We start from the raw sequence: 24,765 nt of genomic DNA on the forward strand, positions 1-24,765 counted from the left end.
AGAATACTTTGATTTGCTTTGCTTCCATGTCTGTTTCTATGGATAAATTTTTAAAATCCAGGTTAGCAAACATAAATAATCTGCTTATCAAAGAGAACACTAAATAAAAGTGCTTCGTATTGAAAGCCCATAATGTACTTATTGAGACTGGTTTTCCTAGAGATCTTTGACATCAGTGTTAGACATTTATCTCTGCAGAAGAGGGTATCCTCATCTTGTCAAACCTGTATTTCAGGGAGGATCTGCAGTAGTTCTCTCAAGCTGCTGTTCTTCCATGATCCATATGTCTGCATCCAGACACGTATCGGGGTGTCTCCATAATAAGTGCCCATCTGCCTCTAGACAGTCTGTGTGTCTGAAGGTAGAGAGAGGGAGAAATTGTGCTCCCAAGTTCAGAGCCGTGGCCTGAGTTAACACAATGACTTAAAGAATCACAATTATTAAAATAAAAAGTCAGTCTTTTTCAAAAGCACCCAAGTTTGCTTGTCTTCTGCCCCCGCCTCTTATTTTTAAACCAAAAAGTATTCATTATGTTAATGATCTTAAGATGATCCAGGAAGACCACAAGGTGAAAAATAGTGGCACCATGATACTTCTCAAATCCAGGGCTTCAGTGAAATGAAATCAAAATGGTTTTTATTCTGATTGTCCCTCTTTGCAATCTAAGAAACACATTCCTTTTTTTTTTTCATGTAATTAGGTGGTGAATCTGAGATTTTGGTCAGATCTTCCCAGCTATCCACTGCGGGGGGGGCGGAATTCAAGGTTTTTTGTTCTAAGTGATACATTCCAGGGTAGTATTTGTTGTTGTTCTTTTGTGTACTTTGAAATAATCAGGTGTGCTTTTAACTCATACATTAAAAACAGCTTACCCCACCAAGGTCCCATGGTAGCCACTGTTGCCCAAATTGAAAAAAAAAAAAAAAAAAAAGCAGTAGCCAAAACAAATGCTCTGTTTGGGCTTCAGGAATATGGTCTCCTTATATCATTAACATACAGCTCTAGATTAAAAGCTGTAGGATTTTTTGGTCAGAATTCAAATTGGCCATATTATCTTGATGATTTAATTATTCATGGAAGGGGCTAATAGAGTCTCCTCCTGTTGAAGCGGACTCAGGTGTTGGATTTTTTTTTTAATCATAAATTTATAGTCCCTTCCAACACACTTAAAGAGGCTAAATATAAAGCAGAAAAAAATCTCTCCAGACTGGTTGAAAGCTAACTTATAATTAGAACTGTTTCATTACTTTATATTAAGAACTTTCTGCCAGATAATAATATGAGGGAAATAACATTTTGTATTGGGAAGGTGGCTGAAATTTTTAAAGCTTATGCCAAGAAAAAGTACATTTTATTAGGATTGTGTTATCCATATAATTTATAAAATGACTTGTTTTAACTTTTTCTTTTTGCCAGTTACTACATTTGTCATTGAACTTGCATACCTCAAAAATCTACATGGTTTCATTTCAAGGGTGTTTTGATTGATTGTTTAGTGCTTTCAGTATATTTATTTTTATTTATTTATTTTAAGTGTCCAAGTTACATTTTAGCAGTAATACAGCTGTAAGTATAGTCCAAATAAAGGAATATTTTGCACGAAGGATAGTTAAGCCAAGAGCAATCATTTAAGCCACTGAAATATCACCTTTTTCTATAGGTTTAGTGAAAAACAAAAATAGTCAGTCCCCAGTAAGGAATAAACTTTGTACTAATTTAAACTGTGCAACCAGTACAACAAAATATATAAACAAAATTAATAGTTACCGAAACCATAAGAACCAGTATCCATCTATAAGTCTCCATCGGTAGTCTCCGGACCCCCTTGCAGTGTAGCCAACTCTTTCTGATTTGTTTGCTTGTTCTCCATCCCCACGCCATGGCTCATACTCTCTCATACGTGTAGAATAAGAGACTGTCAGGTGAGAGAGTACTTAATGGGCAACCTGCAGGTACTGGCCACTACAGTGCATGCTTTCCCATGAAAATGATGTTCTGCAGCTTCTGAAGCATATGGTACTGGGAAAATAAAAAGAAAAATGAAGCTGTTAATAAGTTCCACAGACTATTCAGAGTGGAACCCTCTCAGAGTGAATTGGAGGATCAGAGTCCAGTCCCACTCACTGACAGATAAATAATACACACTTGATCTTTTTTTCCTTTATGTGTAGCTCTGTATTAGGGCATATTATTTGATCTGTCCACGTGAAAGCATCATTATCATCACTATTACTAGAGTTTGCACTCTCCAAAATTAAATGAACACCCAAATCAAATGAACTGTCTTAGTTATTTAAAACCCGTGAAAGTTGCATAATTAAAATGTCCATAATCAGCCAATTCATGTTGATTTAGGACACCCTTGTGGAAGTACTGAGATGTAAATACTCAGCTACTCTATTAGATGTAAATACTCAGTTACTCTATTAGATTTGTCCTGGTGAAATCAAGTTTTATAGAACATTTTAAAGGGTATAAAGTACTTCAGATATCTTATTCATCACTTACTGCTTATCTTATCAAAAATAACTGTGGGCAGGAAATTCTCTTTAAAAAGTACTAGAGAAACGAGGAATCTTAAAGATCTTACAGCTGAACCCTCACATTATACAGCTAAGAAAGTTGAGGCTAAAAGAGGCAAAATGATGATTTAAGATCACAAAGTCTCCTGACTTCCACCTAAATGCCTCTTTTAAGCAATGCTAGTTCAGTATCACAGCAGGCAGTGGACTATGATAGTTAAGAGGCAGACACATGGAGAGGTCAAATTCTGGCTCTGCCACTTAACTAGCTTTGTGGTCGCGTTAGTCAGCAGGTCTCAATAGGAGACATAGTACATAATAACAAATAGTAGGGGCTTCCTGGGTGGCTCCGTGGTAGAGAATCCGCCTGCCAATCCAGGAGTTGCCAGAGATGTGGATTCAATCCCTGAATCTGGAAGATCCCCTGGAGGAGGAAATGGCAACCCACTCCAGTATTCTTACTAGGATAATCCCACGGACAGAGGAGCCTGGTGGGCTTCAGTCCATAGGGTAGCAGAGAGTCAGGCAGGACTGAAACAGCTGAGCACAGCACAGCACAGCTGTAGTAGTATCTACTTAGTATGTTTGTTGCAGGGACTATATGAGCTAATACATACAGAGTGCTCAGCACAACCGTGTGATAGACACTATGTGTTATTTTGGATTGATGAAGCTGGCTAATAAGGTTCTGGTAGTTTGTGGTGAGACTGTTGGAACAATTTAACAGAACAGTCATTCTCAGGTTACATTTTGGAATTCTAAGGAAAATTTTATGAAAGGATTTTCCCAGTGAAGACCCCCCCACCAATGGGGTTTCCATGTCCCTGTATCTGGGATGTAAATGTACCTCCAGCACTGCTGGGTAGCCTCCTTGGAAGACTGTGTGACATCACGCCAAGTAGAAATGACACTGAGCAACACATACGCAGTTAGAAATGAGACACGGAAAACATCAGCTCCCTTAATTCTGTGCAGATTTCTTAGAGAAAAATCATCTCAGTAGCTCGTTTTCTTTTGTGTAGTAAATGGATCCAGCTAGCTAAAGCAGAGAGGAGCTGTGTCCCAGTGATCGTGTTAGCATCAATCAGAGCTGCGTTCTCTCCTCCCGCAGTGAATCTCCTTTATTTCCATGTGTGCTGTAGTGTCTGAACGGGAGCTCCCCAGGGACCTATTCTTATCTGTTACTTAGGTAGCAAGCATACAGCTTTTTTCTCTATTATTTCTGACCTGCTGGGATGTCAGCTAACCTGGGCAGATTAATTTTTAATAGACGTGCCATACTTATGTCCAGAGTTCTTTTCGACCAGACACACGGCTAAAATCAAAACCACAATATCCAGGGAATTCAGGTCCAGAGAGGGAAACACTTTTGTTTTACGGAGTCTTTTAAGATGAAAATCTAATTTGAAGCCTCAAATCTTTTCTCTTGTCCCTTTGAATAATTATCTTGCAATATCCATGTCTGTTTCATTGCTCTCGAATTACTGGTTAAAGTGTAAATTATTTCCCAAGGCCACAATTGGGAATTGTCAGTGAACGCATCCTCAAATTGGCTCTCTATGCAGGCAGGTAATGCATAGGACATACTATCATGGACTGTATTGTTCTTCTCAGTTCAGTCTTGTTATTCTATTTGAGCACCAATCATCAAAACATGAGATTAAAAAAAAAAAAAAACACATGAGATAGCCTTGTATTCTTAGAATATTTCAAAACAGAGGAACAGTTGGTCTTACTGAATCTTTTATATTGAACTATGTATAATTATGTAACTCTTGAATAGAAGCCCTAAGTTGTAAGACTGTATAGAATTAAAGGGAAGAGAAAAGAGAGAGAAAAATCATATAAGCATTTCCAGATGCATAGGTGAAAAACTTCACTTCTGTTCTACCTGCAGCTAATGATGAAATATTTTTACTTTGTTAACATTGAAATTCTTAATGCTATTACATTTCTCTTTTTTAATCTCTTAGAGATTATCATACTAAGAGAAACATCAGACAGAGAAAGACAAACCACTTATATGTGGAATCTGAAAAAATGATGCAAAAGAACTTGTTTATAAAATAGAAATAGACTCACAAACAGAAAACAAACTTATGGTTATCAAAAGGAAAAGGGGGTAGGGAAGAATAAATTAGTAGGAGTTTAGGATTAACAGATACAAACTACTGTATATAAAATAGACAAACAACCAGGATCTACTGTATAGCACAGGAAATTGTATTCAATATCTTATAATAACCTATAATGGAAACAGAAAAAATATTACATATATATATGTAACTAAATTACCTTGCTATACACCTGAAATTAACACAACATTCTAAATCAGCTATGCTTCCATTAAAAAAGAAAGAATCATACAGTAAAAATTAAAAAATGAATTCAAGAGACAGTGCCACCCATTAGCTAGAATTTCTTCAGCTGTGTACTTCATATATACCACTGGTGACACCAGGAACATGACATATCTGGTCTTCTTGTCAGTGGAATGAAGGATCAAGAATGGAGGCCCAGAAGATGGCTGCATTAACAAAAAGGCAGCCTGACAGATGGCCCCATGTTAGTCACAAAGCATCGAACAAGCACAGTTCAGTTCCGTGATTAGTATTTTGTAGTTAACTCAGGATCACAGTTTATTTTTTACCGGAGACACACTTGGTTAATGGTCACAAACACGTATCGTGTTTTGCAGAAATGGTACATAGAGACCACATAGTTCAAAACTCAAAGATTAGTTGTACTATATTTTAAGAGCTATTCTGCTAGATTCAGACAGATTAACGTACTTCAGGACCTAAAATAACACCTTTCAAACTAAGGTTTGATGCGCAGAACTGTCAAACTAGCCAGCACAGCAGCACGCCAGCATCAACATCAGACTTTGTTTTCCCTGTGCCCCTTGTCCCTGTCAACCATCAAAGCCTTCCCCTGGGTGTTACGCTCCTTCACCACTGCCTTCAGCTGGACTGTTCAAGCCGTCTTAACCCTTTCCCTGTCCTGGCTCCACTGATTTTAGTCCTTATGGAAAATTACTGCTGTCCTATGAAATAGATGTCATCTGGTCGGTTTAATAATTCCATTATCTGCAACTGCACATTACATTCTTATTATTTTTTTAGGGATTACTTTCCACTCACCGTTTGCTTCCCTCACCTCCCCTCACTTCTCAGTTACTTTCACTTTTTCTTGTCGACAGTTCCAAGCTGCTCATATCTAAGCCCCGCCACTTAGGAGGAGCCAGCCAACCGCATCAGTTGTTGCTAAGTCGCTTCAGTCGTGTCCGATTCTGTGCGACCCCATAGACGGCAGCCCACCAGGCTCCCCTGTCCCTGGGAGTCTCCAGGCAAGAACACTGGAGTGGGTTGCCATTTCCTTCTCCAATGCATGAAAGTGAAAAGTGAAAGTGAAGTCGCTCAGTCGCGTCTGACTCCTAGCGACCCCATGGACTGCAGCCTACTAGGCTCCTCCGTCCATGGGATTTTCCAGGCAAGAGTACTGGAGTGGGGTGCCATTGCCTTCTCCAAACCGCATCAGTACAGATGGTGAAACAACTCCTGTTTGTCTCCTGCTGTAGCCAGGTCTATTCTCTGCCACTCTTTGAGACTCAGTAGGCAGGACTCTGTCTTTAACATGCTTTGATTGTTTAAAGTATTTATATTGTCATCTGTGTTATAAGATGACTTGGTTGTCTTTCAATTTGGAGAACCCGTGGACCTCATTCCACATGAGGTTAATTTTTTTTTTTAATTAACGTCCTTAAGTCTTACTACACTGTGGGATCTTAACATTTTTAAGATAGTCATCCTTGTTCCTGAAGCGCCTGGCACATTCTAAGTTGAAACAGTATCCAGGAGGGCAGGAGACTTGAGTTTCTAGATCCAACTCTTATCACTGATTAGGTGTCTACTCTTGGATTCCTTGGGTTTCAGTTTCCTTATCTGTCATTGTTGAATCAAAGCAGTAGTTCTCAAACCTGACTGAATTATGATCACTTGAGAAGCTTTTTAAAGACTCTGTGTTTGTGTCTCACAAATCTGGACCCTCACCTACAAATTCTGTCTATTTGGGTGGTGTGACACCTGTATGTTAGAAAAGAAAAAAGTGAAAGTCATTCAGTCATGTCCAACCCTTTGTGACCCCATGGATTATACAGTCCATGGAATTCCCCAGGCCAGAATACTGGAGTGGGTAGCTTTTCCCTTCTCCAGGGGAATCTTCCAACCCAGGGATCGAACCCAGGTCTCCCGCATTGTAGGTGGATTCTTTACCAGCTGAGCCACAAGGGAAGCCCAGGAATATTGGAGTGGGTAGCCTATCCCTTCTCCAGTGGATCTTCCCGACCTAGGAATCAAACTAGGGTCTTCTGCATTGCAGGCACATTCTTTACCGCCTGAGCCATCAGGGAAGTCTGAACCATCAGGGAAGTATGTTAGGAGTTATTTATATTTTCCTCTGTGACCCTGATGTGCAGCCACAGTTGAAAAGTCACTGGATTATTTGTTGTATGAAGTTTCAACCAGCTTTAATGTTCTATGATTACAGTATGATTTTTTAAGTAAAATACTCAGTAAGCCCTTGTTTAAGAAGATTTTGTGGATTTTAGAACTACTTTGATAGCTGAAGGGACAACTGTTCCATGATTCAAACTGAGGGAATCCCAGAATTTAAGATCATGGCCAAATTCCAGCCTTGTGTAAATTACAGTATCCACAAGGGTATTTAAGACATAACCTTTTATAAATGAAGAAAGTATTACAAATGAAATACCATACATCATCTGAGATCTATCCTTAAAATATGTTAGACAGGGTTTTTTTTAATGAGGAGAAGAACACATGAAGGTAGATCTTACAGTAAAAATAAATGCCATCCTATTCCCTCACAAAGTGAAAAATCAGGATTTTGTGCTCTGTTTTTTCTTCAAGCTTGTCTAAAATAACTCATACTGATTTATTCTTTTTTATTTTTGACTATTTTTATACATATTTCTTACTTTAACTACAGTCTAATGTTGCTGTTCAGTCACTCAGTCATGTCTGTCTCTTTACGACCTCATGAACTGCAGCACGCCAGGCTTCCCTGTCCTTCACTGTCTCTCGGAGTTTGCTTAAACTCATGTCCACTGAATTGATGATGCCATCCAACTTAAGTAGCCTCTAAAAGTTCCAAATACAGACCATGCATTTTAGACATGCTAAATCCCAACACGCTAAAGTAAAAGCACACAAAACAGCTTGTCGAATGACCTCAGCAGAGGCATAACCTGAATCAATGGACTCTCCCAAGGTGAATGCAATTCCTTAACCCGATTCCCTAGCTGTATCAGTGAAGGATGTCCAGCCATGATGCCAGACCCCTGGCTCACAGACACATAGGCGTTTCTTTCCATAACACCCTCAGGTGGGGAAGTGCTCCTCAGTGATCTTCCAGGAAAGTTGGAAGCGCACTTTAGTGGCTTTTCCTCAGGGCAGCCCTAGCACATTGACTTTTGAAAGCAGGTGAAGACGGAGATAAGAGAGTAGACGATGGCTATCGGATAGATTCGCTGATTCAGGTCAGGGCATAGCGTCTTGAGTCAGAACCTTCGACCTAAAATGTGAAACTGGGAATTCCCTGGTGGTCCAGTGGTTAGGACTCCATGATTCCACTGCAGGAAACACAGGTTCAATCCCTTCGGGGAGCCAAGAACCTGATTGCCAGGTGGTGCGGCCAAACAAATGAGCTAATAAGTAAGTAAGATGTGAGACCGTCCAGTGCCTCCCAATGCATTCAGAAAACTTGGGAAACAGGCGTGCTTTGAAGAACAATTTTGCCCTCTTGCCCCTGTTCTTTTCCAGAGCCTATCCCTGCCTTCTCCTCGTGGCAACAGGAGAGCGTGGACGCTGACGAAGCGCGCCTCTCCCCGCAGGCCGGGCGCCTGATTCGGCAGCTCCTGGAGGAGGACAGCGACCCCATGCTGTCCCCCCGCTTCTACGCTTACGGGCAGAGCCGGCAGTACCTGGACGACACGGAAGTGCCTCCTTCTCCCCCCAATTCCCACCCTTTCATGAGGTGTGTTTCTTTGTGTTGCTGAGGCACAGAGGTTCCATCCGTGTAACTTTAAAGGGAGAGGAATGTTACCCAGGGCTAGTCATGGTTTTAGCTAGGTTGTAAGTATATCTCCATCCGCGTGCACAAGCTCCGTTGTAACTTTACACGTGACCTGTGACCTGACTACAGCATCACCGACCGAATCTCCGTTGGTGCCCCTTTTCCAAAGCTCTCTCAAATTTAGCTGTGAAGTCCACCGTGCACATTTCAGCCCTAGCTCTGCCCGGTGCTAAGGTGAGCTGGAGAAGACTGGACGTGTTTAAAAGGCAGGACATTCAGAGCTCAAGGTCACAAAATGTAATCGCAGTCTGCTCTCTTTTATTTGAGAGCATAAGCACCCCCTCCATACCACACCCCTTCCCCGCGAGCCCCTCCCAGCAGGCAGTGACCCCTCCTGGGAAGCTGACCCCCACCCTGTGCCCCTCACAGGCGCCGCAGCTCCTCTCTGGGCTCCTACGAAGATGAGCAAGAGGACCTGACTCCTGCCCAGCTCACTCGAAGGATTCAGAGCCTTAAGAAGAAGATCAGGAAATTTGAAGACAAATTTGAAGAAGAGCGGAAGTACAGAGTGAGTGCTCACTGGCTTCTTTCTGGACCCTCCCCCGACACGACGTGTCAGTGCGTGGACTATTCAGAGAAGTGGAGACAGTGCAGGGAGCTTTGTGGGGAATCACGGAAGGCAGTAAACGCTGGGCAGTAAACCCTGATAACTCCAATATGCTGTGTCAGCATTTTCCTTGCACACTGTATCCTTACAAATGAATTGAAGGCATTCGCATTTGTCTTGTAAATTGATCAGTGATTGGAAATGGGGAAAATCATTAAGTGAAGCATTTTGTTTGGCTAAAACTTAATTCAGAATTATCTTCTAAAATTTAACTGGTACTGACCTTATTCTTCTCTCAGCTCTGTCCTTAGTATTTCCTATAAGAATAACAAAAAAGACGTTTTTCACAGTGGTTGTTGTGTAAAATATCATATACCCCACTGCTTTCTATCTTGTTAGGCTGACAGGGTGAACCCTGCAGATAATGGAAAAGAGGTCACAGACTCATGGAAGTCCATGACCCTAACGATCCAGCATTTTGTCTCTGAGGAATTCTTTGAAAGCATCAAAAATAACCAGATATAAAGAAGGATAATGGAATTCCACCTGTGAGGTTGCTCTGATTAATCACAGTTCATTTATTATTCCAGTGGAACTCAGCTTTTCCTTGCTGTTTAAAACAAACTGATCATCAAACTCTTCTGTCTCCCAACCCAATTCCAAAACATTTACTCTACATTTCCTTTTTGCAGCCTTCCCACAGCGACAAAGCAGCCAACCCAGAGGTTCTGAAATGGACAAACGACCTTGCCAAATTCCGGAAACAACTTAAAGGTAGGGATAGCTGTAGACCTATGTCAAGATTTTCAGAGAACAAGCCAAGCACAGAAGCTGTGATCTCACTGTGCTCTGAGAGCCACTTACCACTCAAATATTCCAGGAAAGACAGGTTCCTTGAAGCTGACTCCCAGGACCCTTGGCATTCAGGGCACACTTTCTCTGTATCTTCCCATGACCTCCATCACAGGGAAACCCAGATCAAAGATGCTGAAAATTCTGCAGGGTTGTTTTGGTTTGTTTTTCCCCTAAATAACTAATCTAAGAATGATGGTTTCAATTCAACACTTTTTAAGAACCTATTTAATCCAAGGTGTTATTTGCTATGGAGTTAGGAGAAGATGTAGAGAACCAAACAGCTAATGAAAAAAATTTGGTCCCTGTCCCTCCCAGAGCTCGCTGTCTTTTAGGACACAGAATCATGTAAACAAAGGAATAGAATACAAAGTGAAAATAATTCCAAAATGAGATATATACATCATATGGAAAAGGTTGGCCAACATTTGGGTGCTAGACCTGCAAATACCTGTAAATGCTATGGGATTCAGTGTGGGAAGACATCGGCCTCGCTCTGAGAACAGCCCGCAGGCTGGTGCGGCTAAAGCATGGATGTTAAAGGACTAAAACTTTCTCAGGAATTAGGGTTAGGAAACCATGCCAGATAATACAGGAAAACATTATCATTTTCTTAAGTTTAAGAAATAATAACCCAGGGATCTCAGCTAATAATATAATTAGATGCTTTCTGGGGGCGGAAAAAGACAGGACTAAGCACCTGTTAACAGCAAGAAAAACAATCTGGGTTCAGCAGACGTCAATTCCCATATGTCTCCACCCCCAAATCTTTTCTCCTAGAGTCCAAACTGAAGATATCAGAGGAGGACCTACCCCCCAGAATGCGGCAGCGAAGCAACACACTCCCCAAGAGTTTCGGCTCCCAACTTGAAAAAGAAGATGAGAAAAAGCAAGAGCTGGTGGATAAAGCCATAAAGCCTAGCGTAGAGGCCACGCTGGAATCCATCCAGAGGAAGCTCCAGGAGAAGCGGGCAGAGACCAGCCGTCCGGAAGACATTAAGGTGTGATTCTGTGATGAGCCCGAGAAACTGCTAATCCCAAAGCATTCCAGTCACTGTGGTAGGGTGGCAGGGCATGCCCTGGGGTCCCAGTGGGGAGGGTGATGAGTGACACCTTTTCATAGCTCCCTGACCCTCCCCTTCCACACACACAGACTCCAAAGAAGCAGATGAAACCAGCTCAGAGTGCTTTTTAACTATAGGTCCTTTGGTTTGCACTGCAAATGGAGAGCAGGAAATCCTGTTGTACAGGTTGCAGAATGGAGTTGTTTCAGTTAAGAGACAGTTTGGTGACTCTCTAAGGGAGGAGGATTAGAGGCAAGCCTTTGGGAATGTGTATCCTGTAACCGTGTTCATCGCCGGAGCCATTAGGCTAAGCCCTGTGCACCTCACAGCCTTGCTGACCTCAGTCCAGCATGCCTTTGCCACCACATGGGAGAAAGCAGTACTCGTAGGTGATGATTCTGCTGGGCTGTGTTTCTAGCTGCACATCAGGAACAGCTAATTCCTAGCTTTGGATGAAGCTGGGGAGAGCTGCTGGGTAAACATTCTTTTTAACCTTACTTTGGGAAACTTGTTTAACTAAATAAAGCAGTTGCGATGTTCACAAATGTTTTCCCCACTCTCATTTCTCTGTCCTTGTGTTTATACAGGATATGACCAAAGACCAGATTGCTAATGAGAAAGTGGCCCTGCAGAAGGCTCTGTTATATTATGAAAGCATTCACGGACGGCCGGTATGTGAATGCACTGAATTTTCTTTTTTTTTTTTAAGTTATTTTTTTATTGGAGTATAACTGCTTCACAATGTTGTGTTAGCATCTGCCTGCCATACAACATGAATCGGCTATCTGTACACATATATCCCCTGTCTCTTGAGCCTTCCTTCCACCTGCCCCCTCTTCCTACCTGTCTAGGTCGTCCCAGAACATCAGGCTGAGCTCCCTCTGTTACACAGTAGCTTCCCACGAGCCAGCTGTTTTACACACGGTAGTTTATATGTGTCAGTGCCAGCCTCTCAGTCCATCTCACCTTCTCCTTCCCCGATTGGGTCCACAAGTTCATTCTCTACGTCTGCATCTCGATTCCTGCCCTGCAAATAGGTCCATCAGTACTGAATTTTCTGACTGGGGTAAATTACCAGGCTTTGAAGTGGATCTTCTGTGTTCAGTATTTTGCAGTTGAGGTGTCCAGATACTTAGATTACTATATATTTTCACTGGAACTGAGCTTTTTGAAGCCTAAACCTTTGATAAGAGTTCCACTATCTAGTAAGTGCTAAATTTAATTAAGCTCCAAAGAAAAATCAGTTTGCAAGTAAAATGTAGTCTCTAGTGTCCTGCTTCGAGTAGAAAATAGTGGAGGGGTGTATGAATTGGTACATAAAAGCCTAGAGTGAAGAAACATGCCTGCCCCTGAGTCCGCCCAGTAAGTTGTCATCACTAGCTCTAGGCGTTCTTATCCATAAAAGGAAGGTGCTGAGCTCGAGTGATCTGCCCTAAAATTCAGTTTCTCTTCAGTGCAGTTTGCAACCCATGTTTGCTGAGAAGTTTCAGCTGCCATGCAGAACTAAAACCGAGAGGAATCTAGAATGTGGCTTTAGAAGTGTTTGAGGCAATTTGTTATTCAGCAAGCACATTTATCGTCTGGTTGCTGTTAGTCCTGGGGGAGACAGTAGCTCAGCAGGCCTCCGCTCTATTCCTAAGGGAACTCATAATCTGATCTCCTTGTCAGTGACTCTTAGTAACCTTCTGTTAAGAATGTTGTCAAGAACCCAACAACACAAGTTCTTAAAAGCAGGTGTAAAGAAGCAGGAAGTTTATATTTACAGATGGATTTTTATATCACCAAAATGCATAGACCTCTTTTCCAGTCTCAGTCATAGCTATGCAATGGAGAGAGTCTTTGCATCACAAATATGCTCTTTTAGGTGAAGAAATTTGGAGAATAGAGCACGCGACTACAAGATCTGTGAGAGCAGGGATTCTGAGGTTTTTTTTTTACCTAACAGTAAACCTGGACCTCAGCGTCTAGCATGAGACCTGGTGCAGAACATGTGGCCAGTTATCTGTCTAATGAGCCTACCTGGTATTTTGATTCTGAATTAATTAGGTTTAAATTTTTTTAAAAAAGCTGGAGTTGATGATTGATTTTGCTGGCCTGTCCCTACAATGGAAAAATACTGGCACTCTGGGATAATGGTCATGTTTCAAGCCAACTGTTGTCTTGGATTTTTTTTAAAGGCATTGAACCAAACAGTGAATGCTCTGGAGCTCAGATGTATTGTGAAACTCCGTCCTTCTCTTCCGGGATATTCCGAACTTGCAGAGATAGAACTAATCCTCTTCTAACAGAGAGGAGAAACTCCTTCTCCACTAAAGACTCAGCGCCTTTCAGTGTCAGTCTCCTCACAGCCCCCAGGCAGGCCTCCGTGAAGGAGGTGGGGCCTGTGTGTCTTCCTTCTTTTCATTATATGGATTCAGGGTATGACAGTGATAGGCTCCTTTAAAGACTGTCAGCTGTGTTCTAGCCTTCACCTTGCTGCCGGAGCAGGGGGCTGTGTGCCGTGGTACTTGCTGCTCCGAGTTGAGGACAGTCTCTCCTCCTGCCTAGACTGCGGCCGTCAGCAGGCAGTAGACTCTCAGTGTGTGCTGAGTCGCTCAGACGTGTCGCAGTCTTTGCAACCCCGTGGACTATAGCCCACCAGGCTCCTCTGTCCATGGAATTTTCCAGGCAAGAACACTGTAGTGGGTTGCCATGCCCTCCTCCAGGGGATCTTCCTGACCCGAGGATTGAACCCGACTCTCTCGCATGTCCTGCATTGGAAGGCTGATTCTTTACCATGTGCCGCCTGGGAAGCCCTAGATTCAAACCCCGCTTTGCTGAGACTGGCTCTGTGTCTCTGGGCCGCTTAGGTAACTCCCTGAGCCTCAGCGATTGGTCTGCATAATAGATGTCTGTTACAATAGGTTGTCATGGATACTAAGTGACATTACACACACACACACACATACCTGTAGGCTGTCTGGCACTGACTGAAGAAGCAGGGCAGAGTGGCTTTGCGGGGAGTTAGGTGGGACTCCTCCATAAATGACAGGTGTCTCTTCTGATACAGTTGTAGGTTCTGCCCTCTGTTGTCTGCTGCTGCTGCTAAGTTGCTTCAGTCATGTCCGACTCTGTGTGACCCCATAGACGGCAGCCCACCAGGCTCCCCCATTCCTGGGATCCTCTGCTGTCTACTTCTTATTAAACAATTGGATCAGGAAATGTACATTTTTTAGCTCTCTTAATCCTTGGCCCTTTTTTTAATCATTCTTGCAGATGAAGGAAGAACATTTCTGGGCCTGGATTCTAGCATCTCACAGGTCAGGGGACACATGCTCTGGGAAATTTGAGTGTCATTTATTCCCGGTCCCAGGTCAGGCTCTCTGCCTCTCTCTGGAACCTGATACTCCAGCCTCCTCAGGAGAAACAGAGTTCACTTGATATCTTGCCAGTCCGAAAACCAGAGAGTGAACTTTTCATTCTTACATCTGTGATGTCGCCCTGGACCTTGGACTCACGAGTAACATTTGGGCAACACTCTTCTTAAGGGAAAAATGCAAGTACTCCCAGAGCTATACTTATATTCCAAACCTTCGCTTTTTAGAAAAGCAGGTGCTTAGAGCCTGGTGGTATAAAGAACACCAACAGTCAAAATCACCAGCCAAAATAGTTATCTGCTGCTTCTGTGCATTGTTTAACAAGGTTGTTTGCTTTAACAGGATGCCCACATGTATGAAAAACAAAAACATAGTCGTCTACACACCAGCACATAATTCTCATCAGAAGACCACGTCCCAGAAGTACAGCACGTAGCTGCAGCCCCCCATGACCCTTTGTGCAAACCCAGATGATGGTGTAGAGGGGAGAGCGTGGGTGGGTCCACAGAGCTTCTGGGTTCTCATTGATATATTTCAATCTTGTCTTTTAGAAACTGGGGCACTAAGCGGACACTAAGCATATCGTGTTCAAATTTAAGTACAGATTCTAAAGCCACATATAAATGGTATCATTTGTTTATCTGTTGGTTGGGAAGATCTGATCTTTGCCCAGTCAGCCCACTGTTGTTGCCTGATAATAAAGGAGGGACAGTCACCATTTTCTGAATCAGTGAGGCAAAAATGCAGCAGGTATAAAAATCCATCTCCTTTATCTCCTCCCACTGGCAGTTTTATGACTCAGAGGTACCACCTCCACACACATTCAGAATATTTTTTGTTGTACTAAGGAGATTCTGGAGCAGGGTAGTTTCCTGACTACTGTAATTTCTTGCTACTGCTCAGAACAAGAAATCTCTGTGAACTCAATATGGGCAGAACTCTCAGCTTGGAGGCAGAATTTTTATCTCAAGATGAAAACAAGATTCTTTGTCTTAAGATGTCATCTGTATCTTACAATGACAATTCTTCATCTTAAGATAATCTTGGCCAAACTCTGTTAGGGGAAAGTGCTATACTATGTCATCTTTGGTATGTCTTGTGGTTACTATGTTAAGATCCTCCTTCTGTCTTGCTTATTTGTTAATGTATAGAAAACTGGACTGGGAGTCAGTCCACCTGGGTTCTTGGACCAGCTCAGTTGCCTTGGGCAGATCATTCCTGAGAGCTCTCCAGAGCTTAGTTTTATCATAGTACAAAGTAGGTGAGGTGAGGTGAGGTGGAGTCGCGCAGTCGTGTCCGACTCTTTGTGACCCCATGGGCTGTAACCTGCTAGGCTTCTCTGTCCATGGGATTCTCCAGGCAAGAATACTGGAGTGGATTGCCATTTCCTTCTCCAGGGGATCTTCCCGACCCAGGGATCGAACCCGGGACTCCCTCATTGAAGGCAGATGCTGTAACCTCTGAGCCACCAGGGAAGACTCTTCTAATTTTAATATTCCATGGTGCTAATGTTATCTCTTTCTTCAAGTTAGAAACTTCATTCTTTTTATCTTTCACCTTTGTTACACCGTTCAGCTAACAGCAACCAAATCAGTATTTCTGTAGAGAAGCTTTATATGAGGCTGAGTGGAACACCATCACAAAAGATAAATATGCTCACCTAATCAAGCTTTTGTGATTTCTGTCTGAGACTTGCCCTTACTTAAACATGGATAATATTGGCTGGTGTTCCCACTGTACTTTGATGTATTATCTGAGACTTATACAGCAACTAATTAGAATAGTAAGAGAACAGTAGATGAAGATTTCTTTGCATCAGAAAACAAAGATTTAGTGGAAGGCGCTGCTTTCAAATCGATTAGATCTGCATATCTAGGTTTTGATGTTGTCATGACTTGTGTACAAAAAGACATTTTACTCTTCACCCTATTCCTACACATTGAAAGCCATTCAGAAGTACCCCTTAAATGAAAAATTAAATAATGACTTGAAGCAGGAAGAGTGAAATTATGTTGAAAAGACAGTTTACTGTATGCTTGGCCTAAGGGCATTTTCAAACAATTATGGATCATAAATATTTTCTAATCTGAATTCTACACTTTGCCTATCAAGAAACTGAGGCTCTGAGAACTTCACTGGCTCCTTCTAAGGCCTGTTCCTGGTTTTAGTGGAATCCCTGAGCAGCTGATGACTGGAGAACAAAAGATGTCACCTTCTGAGCAGTTTTCCCATGGTCCACTTAATATCAGCACCCCTTTATAACAGTTCAGCCAAGGTGCTGCTTTGTTTCTCTAAGTGTTGGTTAGGTCTTGGCTCTACTCTCAAATCCAGCACTGATAATTACATGAGACTTGGCTTGATAATGGGTGAAAGTTGTATTGAGTTTCAGTATCACCATGCCTTTGGCTTACAGCATTTATCATGAAAATAATTCTAGTGTAAATCAAGTGGTATTCTTTCCAGACCTAAAGATCATTGATTTTTTTGGTGTTTAGATAGATCTATCAAATGCCAACACTGACTGACGGTATCATGATGAGTTTTGACTCTTCATAGTCAAGAACTGGATTTTATCAGATCTCTCACAGCTGATTAGTTCTAAGCATCATTCATTTTTCTAACTGTTATATTGGCGTATAGCCCGTTAACGATGCTGTGATAGTTTCAGGTGGACAGGAAGGGGACTCCGCTCTACATATACATTTACACGTATCAGTTCTCACCAAACTCCCCTCCCATCCAGGCTGCCGTATAATATTGAGCAGAGTTCTGAGGGTCATTAATTTGTAAAAGGAGCAATTCACAGGAAATGTAAATATCAGTATTATAAGCCAAATATGGGCTTCCCAGGTCGTGCTAGTGGTAAAGAGGCTGCCTGGCAATGCAGGAGATATAAGAGGCGTAGGTTCAATCCCTGGGTCGGGAAGATCCCCGACAGGAGGTCACGGCAACCCACTTGAGTAGTCTTTCCTGAAGAATCCCATGGACAGAGGAGCCTGGCGGGTTACAGTCCATGGGGTCACAGACAGTCAGACACAACTGAGTGACTAAGCAGCACCAAAGCCAAATAGTAATGTAAGCCAGCGATCCTCTTCATCTACGCTAACTAGGAAATTTAGTTTTCGAACAATGAATTAGAAAATTGATTGTGTCGAATTTTCCATGTCGGGCTAATTTTAGCAGTAAGTCTCCTTCCAAAGTCTCCTTTCACAATCCAGAAATGTTTCGGTGAAGCAACTGCAGTTGACCCTTGAAATAATGCAGGATTTGGGAATTGTTCAACACTCAGCATAGTTGAAAATCTGAGTATAACTTAGAGCCAGCCCTCTGTCTCCATGGCTTTGCCATATCCAACATTCTGAATCCATGGATGCAACCATGTGGTAGACTGTGTAGTAATGCAGTATTTACTATTGAAAAAATCTGCATGTAAGTGGACCCATGCAGTTCAAACCCATGTTGTTCTAGAGTCAGATAGTGTAATAGGATGCTATTCCTCGGTGGGGAAATGCTGGCTCCTCATTATTTTTATTTTTCATATGTCTTTTGGTCACTAAATATCTGTTGTTCATCTTACACAGTAATATTTCACCACATGTCATATGTTGACAATTAGGATGTACCTTAATCTCATATGCAGTACATTTGGTGGGTACATCTTGTATTTAAAAAATTATTCCATGTGTTCCACTCCAAAATTTTGTCATTTTACATGTGAGATTATCCAAGTCATTTATTTCTATTTATTTCTCACACTTATTTGTGGCTATTGTTCAACTTCTCTTAAAGTATAAGTACAGAAACAAGTCTAAATTTTAATTATATATCTTGGTAATTTTCACAAGGCAGACAAATCCATGTAATCAACGTCCTGATCAAGAAATTAAAAATGGCCAACCCTCTGAAAGCCCTTATCATGTCCCCTTCTAGTCAGTACCATGACTTTCCACCCCACCAACAAAAACTTGACTTCTAACCTTGTAGATTTGATTTCCTTATTTTTGAACTTTATATAATTAGGACCTTACAATGTATATTCTTAGATGTCTGGCTTGTTTTGCTTGGCTTTATTTTTGTGAGATTAACGCTGCATATAGCCATATTCTTTCATTTTCATGGCTGTGTAGTATTCAGTTTGGGAAACTTAAAATACTTATTCATTCTACCATTGTTGGGCATATGGATGGTTTCCAGTTTGGTGGTGCTATTAATAGTGCTGCTCTGAACATTCTTATATGTGTCTTTTGGTAAAATTTAATCCAGGTTTGTTTGGTGTGTACTTAAGGACGGAATTGATGAGTCATATGTTTAGTTTAGGAGATACTGCCAAATAGTTTTCCACAGTGTTTCAGCCTTGCCAGTACTGAGAGAGAATTCCAGTTGCCCAGCATTATTTCTGACACTGGACACTGTCTTTCACGTTAGCCATTTTGGTAGGTATGTTCTAGTAATACCTGTGGTTTGATCCTCACTCTTTTGTGTGTGTGTGTATGAAATAGTTCTTATGTTCCCTTCCAGTTCTAACCGTCATACTTTATGAAATACCAAATGTAAAACTCCTTTCACTATGACAGATAGTAAAAACAAGAAAATGCCGCCTCTTGATATTTTGGTAGCAGAAAAAGATGGAAATAAGTTATTGCTTATGGCAGAAAATGAATCTGCAAGATGACGGTAAATAAATACCACAAGGTTGGCAGTATCCTATCTTGGCTTGTGAGGTTTATCCAAGGTTCACTTATTGCTGATCACTTTGAGAAAGGCAAATAAAAAACAGGTAGCAAGGGTGCTCAGTTCATGCATTATCCAGACTTGTCTTCAAAGAGGAAGGCCCATGAGAGAGATGGTCAGAGCTAACACTGTTGCCCTTCCTCATATCGGTAAGCCTTGCCTTATGTGTACAATGGAAATAAAATGCGGAAGAGCAACAGCAAACTTGAAACAAAGATACGTCATCTCCTACTCCATTTTAGTAAACAAATGCATACTTATGAATTTGGCATACCTGTCTATTTTTGAAATATTCTTTCACTCATTTTGCAGACATTTATGGGGTATTTTTTTCATATTAGGCACTGAAATAGTTACCAGAACAGTTTACAGTTCTGGAGGCTGGAAGTCCAAGATTAAGGTGCTGGTGTCTGGTGAGGGCCCACTTCCCAGTTCATAGCCAGCCATCTGTTTGCCGTCCTCACATGGCAGAGGGGTGAGGGAGCTCTCTGTGGTCTCTTTTATAAGGGCACTAATCCCATTCATGAGGGCACCATCTTCATGACCTAATCACTCCCTGAAGACCTCACTTCCAAAAACCATCACATCGGGGATTCATTTTCAACTTATGAATTGGGAGTGGGGGCATGGGGGCAGGTGAGTTGAACATAAACATTCCATCCATAGCAAAGCATATGTGAATTATAAGATACACACAGGCTATAGTAGGTGACTCAAAGGAGAGAATGAACAGGTCTCCCAGAATGGGACATGTCAGAAGAAGGCTGCACAGGGAGGGAGGTGGCTCTTGATCTGGAATTTACCAAACTGAAGAGCAGAGAGGAGGCCACTCCAAGACAAAGGGAGCTAGACAAGGAGGCATGACACTCCCTAGTTTCCTTCCGGAGCTTGAGTTATAATGGGGAGGAGGTGATGGGGCTTCAAATACTATGCCAGGGAGCTGGGCTTGATTTCTCCTCACTATTAGAGTCTGTCCTTTAAACATTTTTGGCCCCTGAGCCAGATGTTAGGGACACAGAGATGAGTGAATCCACGTATTCTATCAGCATAGATTCCTTGAAAGCCTGTTTGCTTGCATTTGTCCCTAAAGACACAACACAGTTCCATAGGGAAGAGAGACATTTTTAAAAAATGGTCACAAAACTGCAAGGTGAGTAGTATAATAGAAATATTAATGCATGCTTTCTTCTTCCCAGGACCTAGAAAATAGTGAATCATCTGGAACTCTGAACCTTCCAGAATTTTAAATAGAAAACTAATAATTAATAAGGATCACAGTTTTGAGGAAAAGTAATACTTCTGAGGGAGTGATTTCAAGTGATCTGCAGCCAAAGTAGATATTGTAAATTTTCATTGACTCATGGTATCAGTTTAAATAAATGTTACAAGAGTGGTGAGTCTTCAGTTGAATCTCTTGTTCTTCTCTCAGTCCACAGCATGCTCAGTCAGCCTGGCTAATGGGAGCAGGTTTCTCAGCTCTCCTGTTCTTGCTTTCAGGTGAGCAAGAATGAGCGTCAGGTTATGAAGCCGCTGTACGACAGGTACCGCCTGGTCAAACAGATCCTATCCCGAGCCAGCACCATCCCCATCATTGTGAGTACCCCACGCGCGGTTGTTGACTTCCTGGCTATATTATTAGGGCACTAACTTGCCTTCTCACAAAATAACAGTCTTTCGTAGTTGAACCTGCCATTAATATCAGTGGCCCCTAAACTTGAGGGATGAAAAATTTATCAAAGTCTTCCGAGGTGATGTTTGCCAAAAATGAGCAAATCTGAAGCTGACAGTTTGTTCCCCTCTTAGGTACACAGGCTTTGGCCGTATGCTTCTGTCTGACACGTGCTGGGTCAGCTTCCCCATACTTCCCTTAGAGCATCCGGGAAATGGCTGTGCTTCCCCCAAGGGCCCCTCCACACAGAGTGCCTCTCTGGTCTTGGGGGCCTCGGTTAGTGTCCTTCACTCTGCCTCCAAGACGGAGATGCGCCCTGCTAGAGTCATACCCAGGGAGAAATTCTGTAAGGAACTCAAGAGAGGGAGCTGCTGCTTTTCGGAGATGTAGGAAAGAGCGAGGCAAAGAAAAGGGAGGGCCGCCATCCTTGGACTTTGCTGCTTTTGGCCTCTGAATTGGGATTTTGTCAAGAGTAGGGAGCAGCGACTGGCTCTCAGTTCTGGGAAAAAGCCTTTCGGGCACTGGCCAGCTTGCCCCATCCCTGATGCCAGCCCAGCTGCAGGGGTAGTGGTCGTGCCCTGTCCATCTAGTGGGGGGCCTCTGCCTCGGTTTCAGTGTGCTCATCTCCTGGGACCCTGGGGGCTTCCTCTGTTGGCCTTTAGACTTTCGAGCCAGCAAACACGGCCTCGCTTTTCTGTTGTTGCTGAAATGCGTATTCTTTTTAGCGGCTGCTCTTCTATTCTTGCTTTGTATCTTCTTGTTTATTTCTAGGCCCAAGATGTGGTCCTTATATGTCTTTTAACATTGTATTTGTTCAGACAAACAGAGGCGGGTTCAGGGACCTCAGTCAGGTGTGTTTGGAGAAAGCTACCTTGCTAGAAATTTCCTGCAGAATATATCAGTAAACTAACCAGCAAAAGGATTAAGTTTAAGGAACCCTTTTCCTTCTCCAGTCAGGAGCCTTAGTGGCCTGAAATAGGGTGAATGTACAGCCTGTGTCTGTAAGCTTTTGCATCCCTTGATGAGCCTGCATTATCGTTAGCTGTTCTGGAAGTTATGGTGACCAGGAGGAAGGAGGGAGGAGGCAGCAGTTTTCCTGTGTGTTTGGTTAACATGCTTGCGTGCCATCCTTGCTTCTGTGTGGCCTCTGTGGCTGGTGGGGTGGGTGGGCAGGCTCTGAAGTAAAGCAGCCAGTTGGACAAGAACTTTGGTTTGTTTCTGGTTTTCTGCCATGTAACCTGCCTATTAACACCTGTCGCAGGGTTCCCCCTCCAGCAAGCGGAGAAGCCCTTTGCTGCAGCCAATTATCGAGGGCGAAACTGCTTCCTTCTTCAAGGAGATAAAGGTGAAGACCTCCAGCAGCTAACCGCCTGCTACACCTGCACCAGTGTCCCCCACGCCCCTCCCGGGACCGAAAGGCGCTGTGATTGCGCCCCCTGGTGACGGCTTCCTGCAGCCTCCCCTAAAACTCAGTAGCTGCTTCTAACCAACTTCGAACAGTCCTCTTTATGTTTTAGGCCAGCTGATCTCCTTTGCTTCATTTCATTCCCTCACTGTTTTGTATTGCTGTTTGTTTGCTTTTTACTTTGCTTGTGGGGATCTGTCTTGTTTTACAATGTTTTTCGTTTTGTTTCCCCTCGTTGGAGGAATGGATTTTCTGTACTCTGAAATTTTGTCAAAATAACTCATTGGATAACTTTCTTTAAAAAAAAAAATCTCATTTACTGAGTTTATAGAAAACACAAAATTAACAGAGGCAATATATGTGGCATGTGATTAAAAAAATAATGATTTTATAGACAAAAAACTTACTTTGCTTTGACAGGTTTGCAGGTATAGTTTTACCCACTCTCCTCTGTCCTCTTGCCGTCCCCCCTGGCACATTTCATCCTTGGTGATAATTTCATAATCTGTTCTTGATCTGTGAATGTAGGCTTGTGACAAGCAGTTGACTAGAACATACGCTCTAATATTTTCCCCAGCAGTAATCAAGAATTGTATGCAGATAAACCTTGTCGTCGGTGGCTACTTTTTGCTCGAATGGGGGTACCCTCTGTGTCCAGAGAGTTGTAGAGATCTAACTGGCCTGGACTAGAATCAACCTCTCATAATTTTGTTTCTAGACAATTGAACACACTGACTGCCATACACAGGGCTCTAGAGATGAAAAGACAAAGATTTTTTTTTAAATCAGTGATTGTTTTTTAGCAGTGAAGTCAGAAGGGGGAGTAAAACTCCAAGGAGAAGTGAGTTTTACGAGTTTCACTTTTGTCATATTTCTTTGGCAGCCTCAATCCTGGGGTGTCATTTATTTAATGAACTTAGAAATTATTATTTCAAAATGAGGGGGCCTTGTTCCCATGAGAACCACTCCATTTTCTTGCCTGGTTCTTCCACTGTATTTGAGGTAGGGAACCAGAAGCTACAAAGCCGTCTCTTCTCTTTACTTTGTTCTTTTTTCTTTTTTTTCACCTCTCAGGGGTCTTAACTGCCTCATAGCCCTCACTTTAAGGTGTTAGACAATGATTGTGCTCCCTATCCATATTCTTTTCAACAGAACTTGTTTATAAAAAATTCTGTAAATGTGAAATTTAGGCAAATTTGCTCTATTGTATCTTCAAAATTAGAGCCATTTTCTCACAATAAGACTTGATGTTAGTGAAATAAGACAAATTTTGTCTAGCTGATCGTTTCACACAAGAATTATATCACCATAATTGAAGAAATGTGGGTGATTGTGTGTGTGAAAACCAGCATATTTCTCTTAGAAGCTTGAGCTAAATTGTTCCTAGATAAAACTGTGTTCTTTAACACATCCAAAATATGACACTTAATAATTACCTCATTAAACAAATGGTAGACAAATGAATCAAGCTCTTTTTAAAAGAGGATGTCCTTCCTAATCTTATCCTTAGCTTGGTTTATTTTTTCCACAACTATGTTTTGGCCATGGCTCTTCTGCTGGCCCTCATGATGGTCAAAATTTCAGATAATTTTGCAATGATTACATTGCTCTTGAAAATAGTGTTGTCCTTTAGTTCATTTTGTCCCAGTTGGCCATGTTTATCAGAATGAATTTGGATTGTATTAATTCTCAGCAGTTCTGATACATTTTAGAATTTGGTTGGTTGTATGTGCAGAGAAGATTTATCTAAACTGTTTGAAAACTGTCCCTGGTTTTAAATGCTTATGGGAAGACACCAGCTGTGTGTGAAATAGCTAAAAACTAATTAGATTTTATAACTACCATTTTTTAAATGATCAAAAACAATATGGTAATTATATAATATGTAATTTTAGAATGTATGCATTTAATAACTGTAAAATGTCATAATTAATGAAAATAATTATTATTGTATGACTTTCTGCTTAGGGGCTTAGTTTTCCCTCCAGAGCAATGTGGACTAAGCATACAGCTTCTTCCTTGAGAGCGCTTCCATATTTATAGCCACCTGCCCTGCTCACTCCCACCAACACCCTGTGAACACTCTTCCTCCAGGTTCTTCTTACTCTTGCTCGTGTGATATGGGCTCCAGACCTTCCCACAGTCCTGTGGCTCTGCTCTCTACACACACACACCAGTCTGTCTGTATCCCTCTGAAAAACTGATACCCAGAACTGAATAGTATTCTAGTGGTTTAGCAGGGCAGTGGACCAAGGACCGACCCTGACCTTGATCTAGATGACTAAGGCTCCTCAGTTCTCCAAGTCCATGCCTACGTGACTGTCAGCATGGCATGAGTTCATCTTAGTCTTCCTAGGGCAGGATGTCTCAACCTCAGTACTGTAAACATTTGTCCCAGATAACTCTTGGTTGTGGGGGGGTCTGGCCTCCTCCACCCCAGTCTAGCAACCAAAAATGCCTCCA

General features: G+C 42.1%; 1 protein-coding gene across 1 annotated transcript in view; it reads left to right on the forward strand.

The window, feature by feature from the left end:
* Nucleotides 1–24,765, forward strand: part of FAM13A (family with sequence similarity 13 member A) — a 334,488-nt gene that overhangs the window by 301,298 nt on the left and 8,425 nt on the right. The window contains exons 15-21 of the mRNA XM_068974938.1: nt 8,366–8,579; nt 9,048–9,186; nt 9,918–9,999; nt 10,858–11,078; nt 11,729–11,812; nt 20,726–20,821; nt 22,159–22,242. Of these exons, the coding sequence (XP_068831039.1) occupies nt 8,366–8,579; nt 9,048–9,186; nt 9,918–9,999; nt 10,858–11,078; nt 11,729–11,812; nt 20,726–20,821; nt 22,159–22,242 (920 nt within the window). The remainder of the gene's footprint in view (nt 1–8,365; nt 8,580–9,047; nt 9,187–9,917; nt 10,000–10,857; nt 11,079–11,728; nt 11,813–20,725; nt 20,822–22,158; nt 22,243–24,765) is intronic.

The sequence above is a fragment of the Capricornis sumatraensis genome, chromosome 7, assembly GCF_032405125.1.
Source record: "Capricornis sumatraensis isolate serow.1 chromosome 7, serow.2, whole genome shotgun sequence".
Taxonomy (NCBI): Eukaryota; Metazoa; Chordata; class Mammalia; order Artiodactyla; family Bovidae; genus Capricornis; species Capricornis sumatraensis.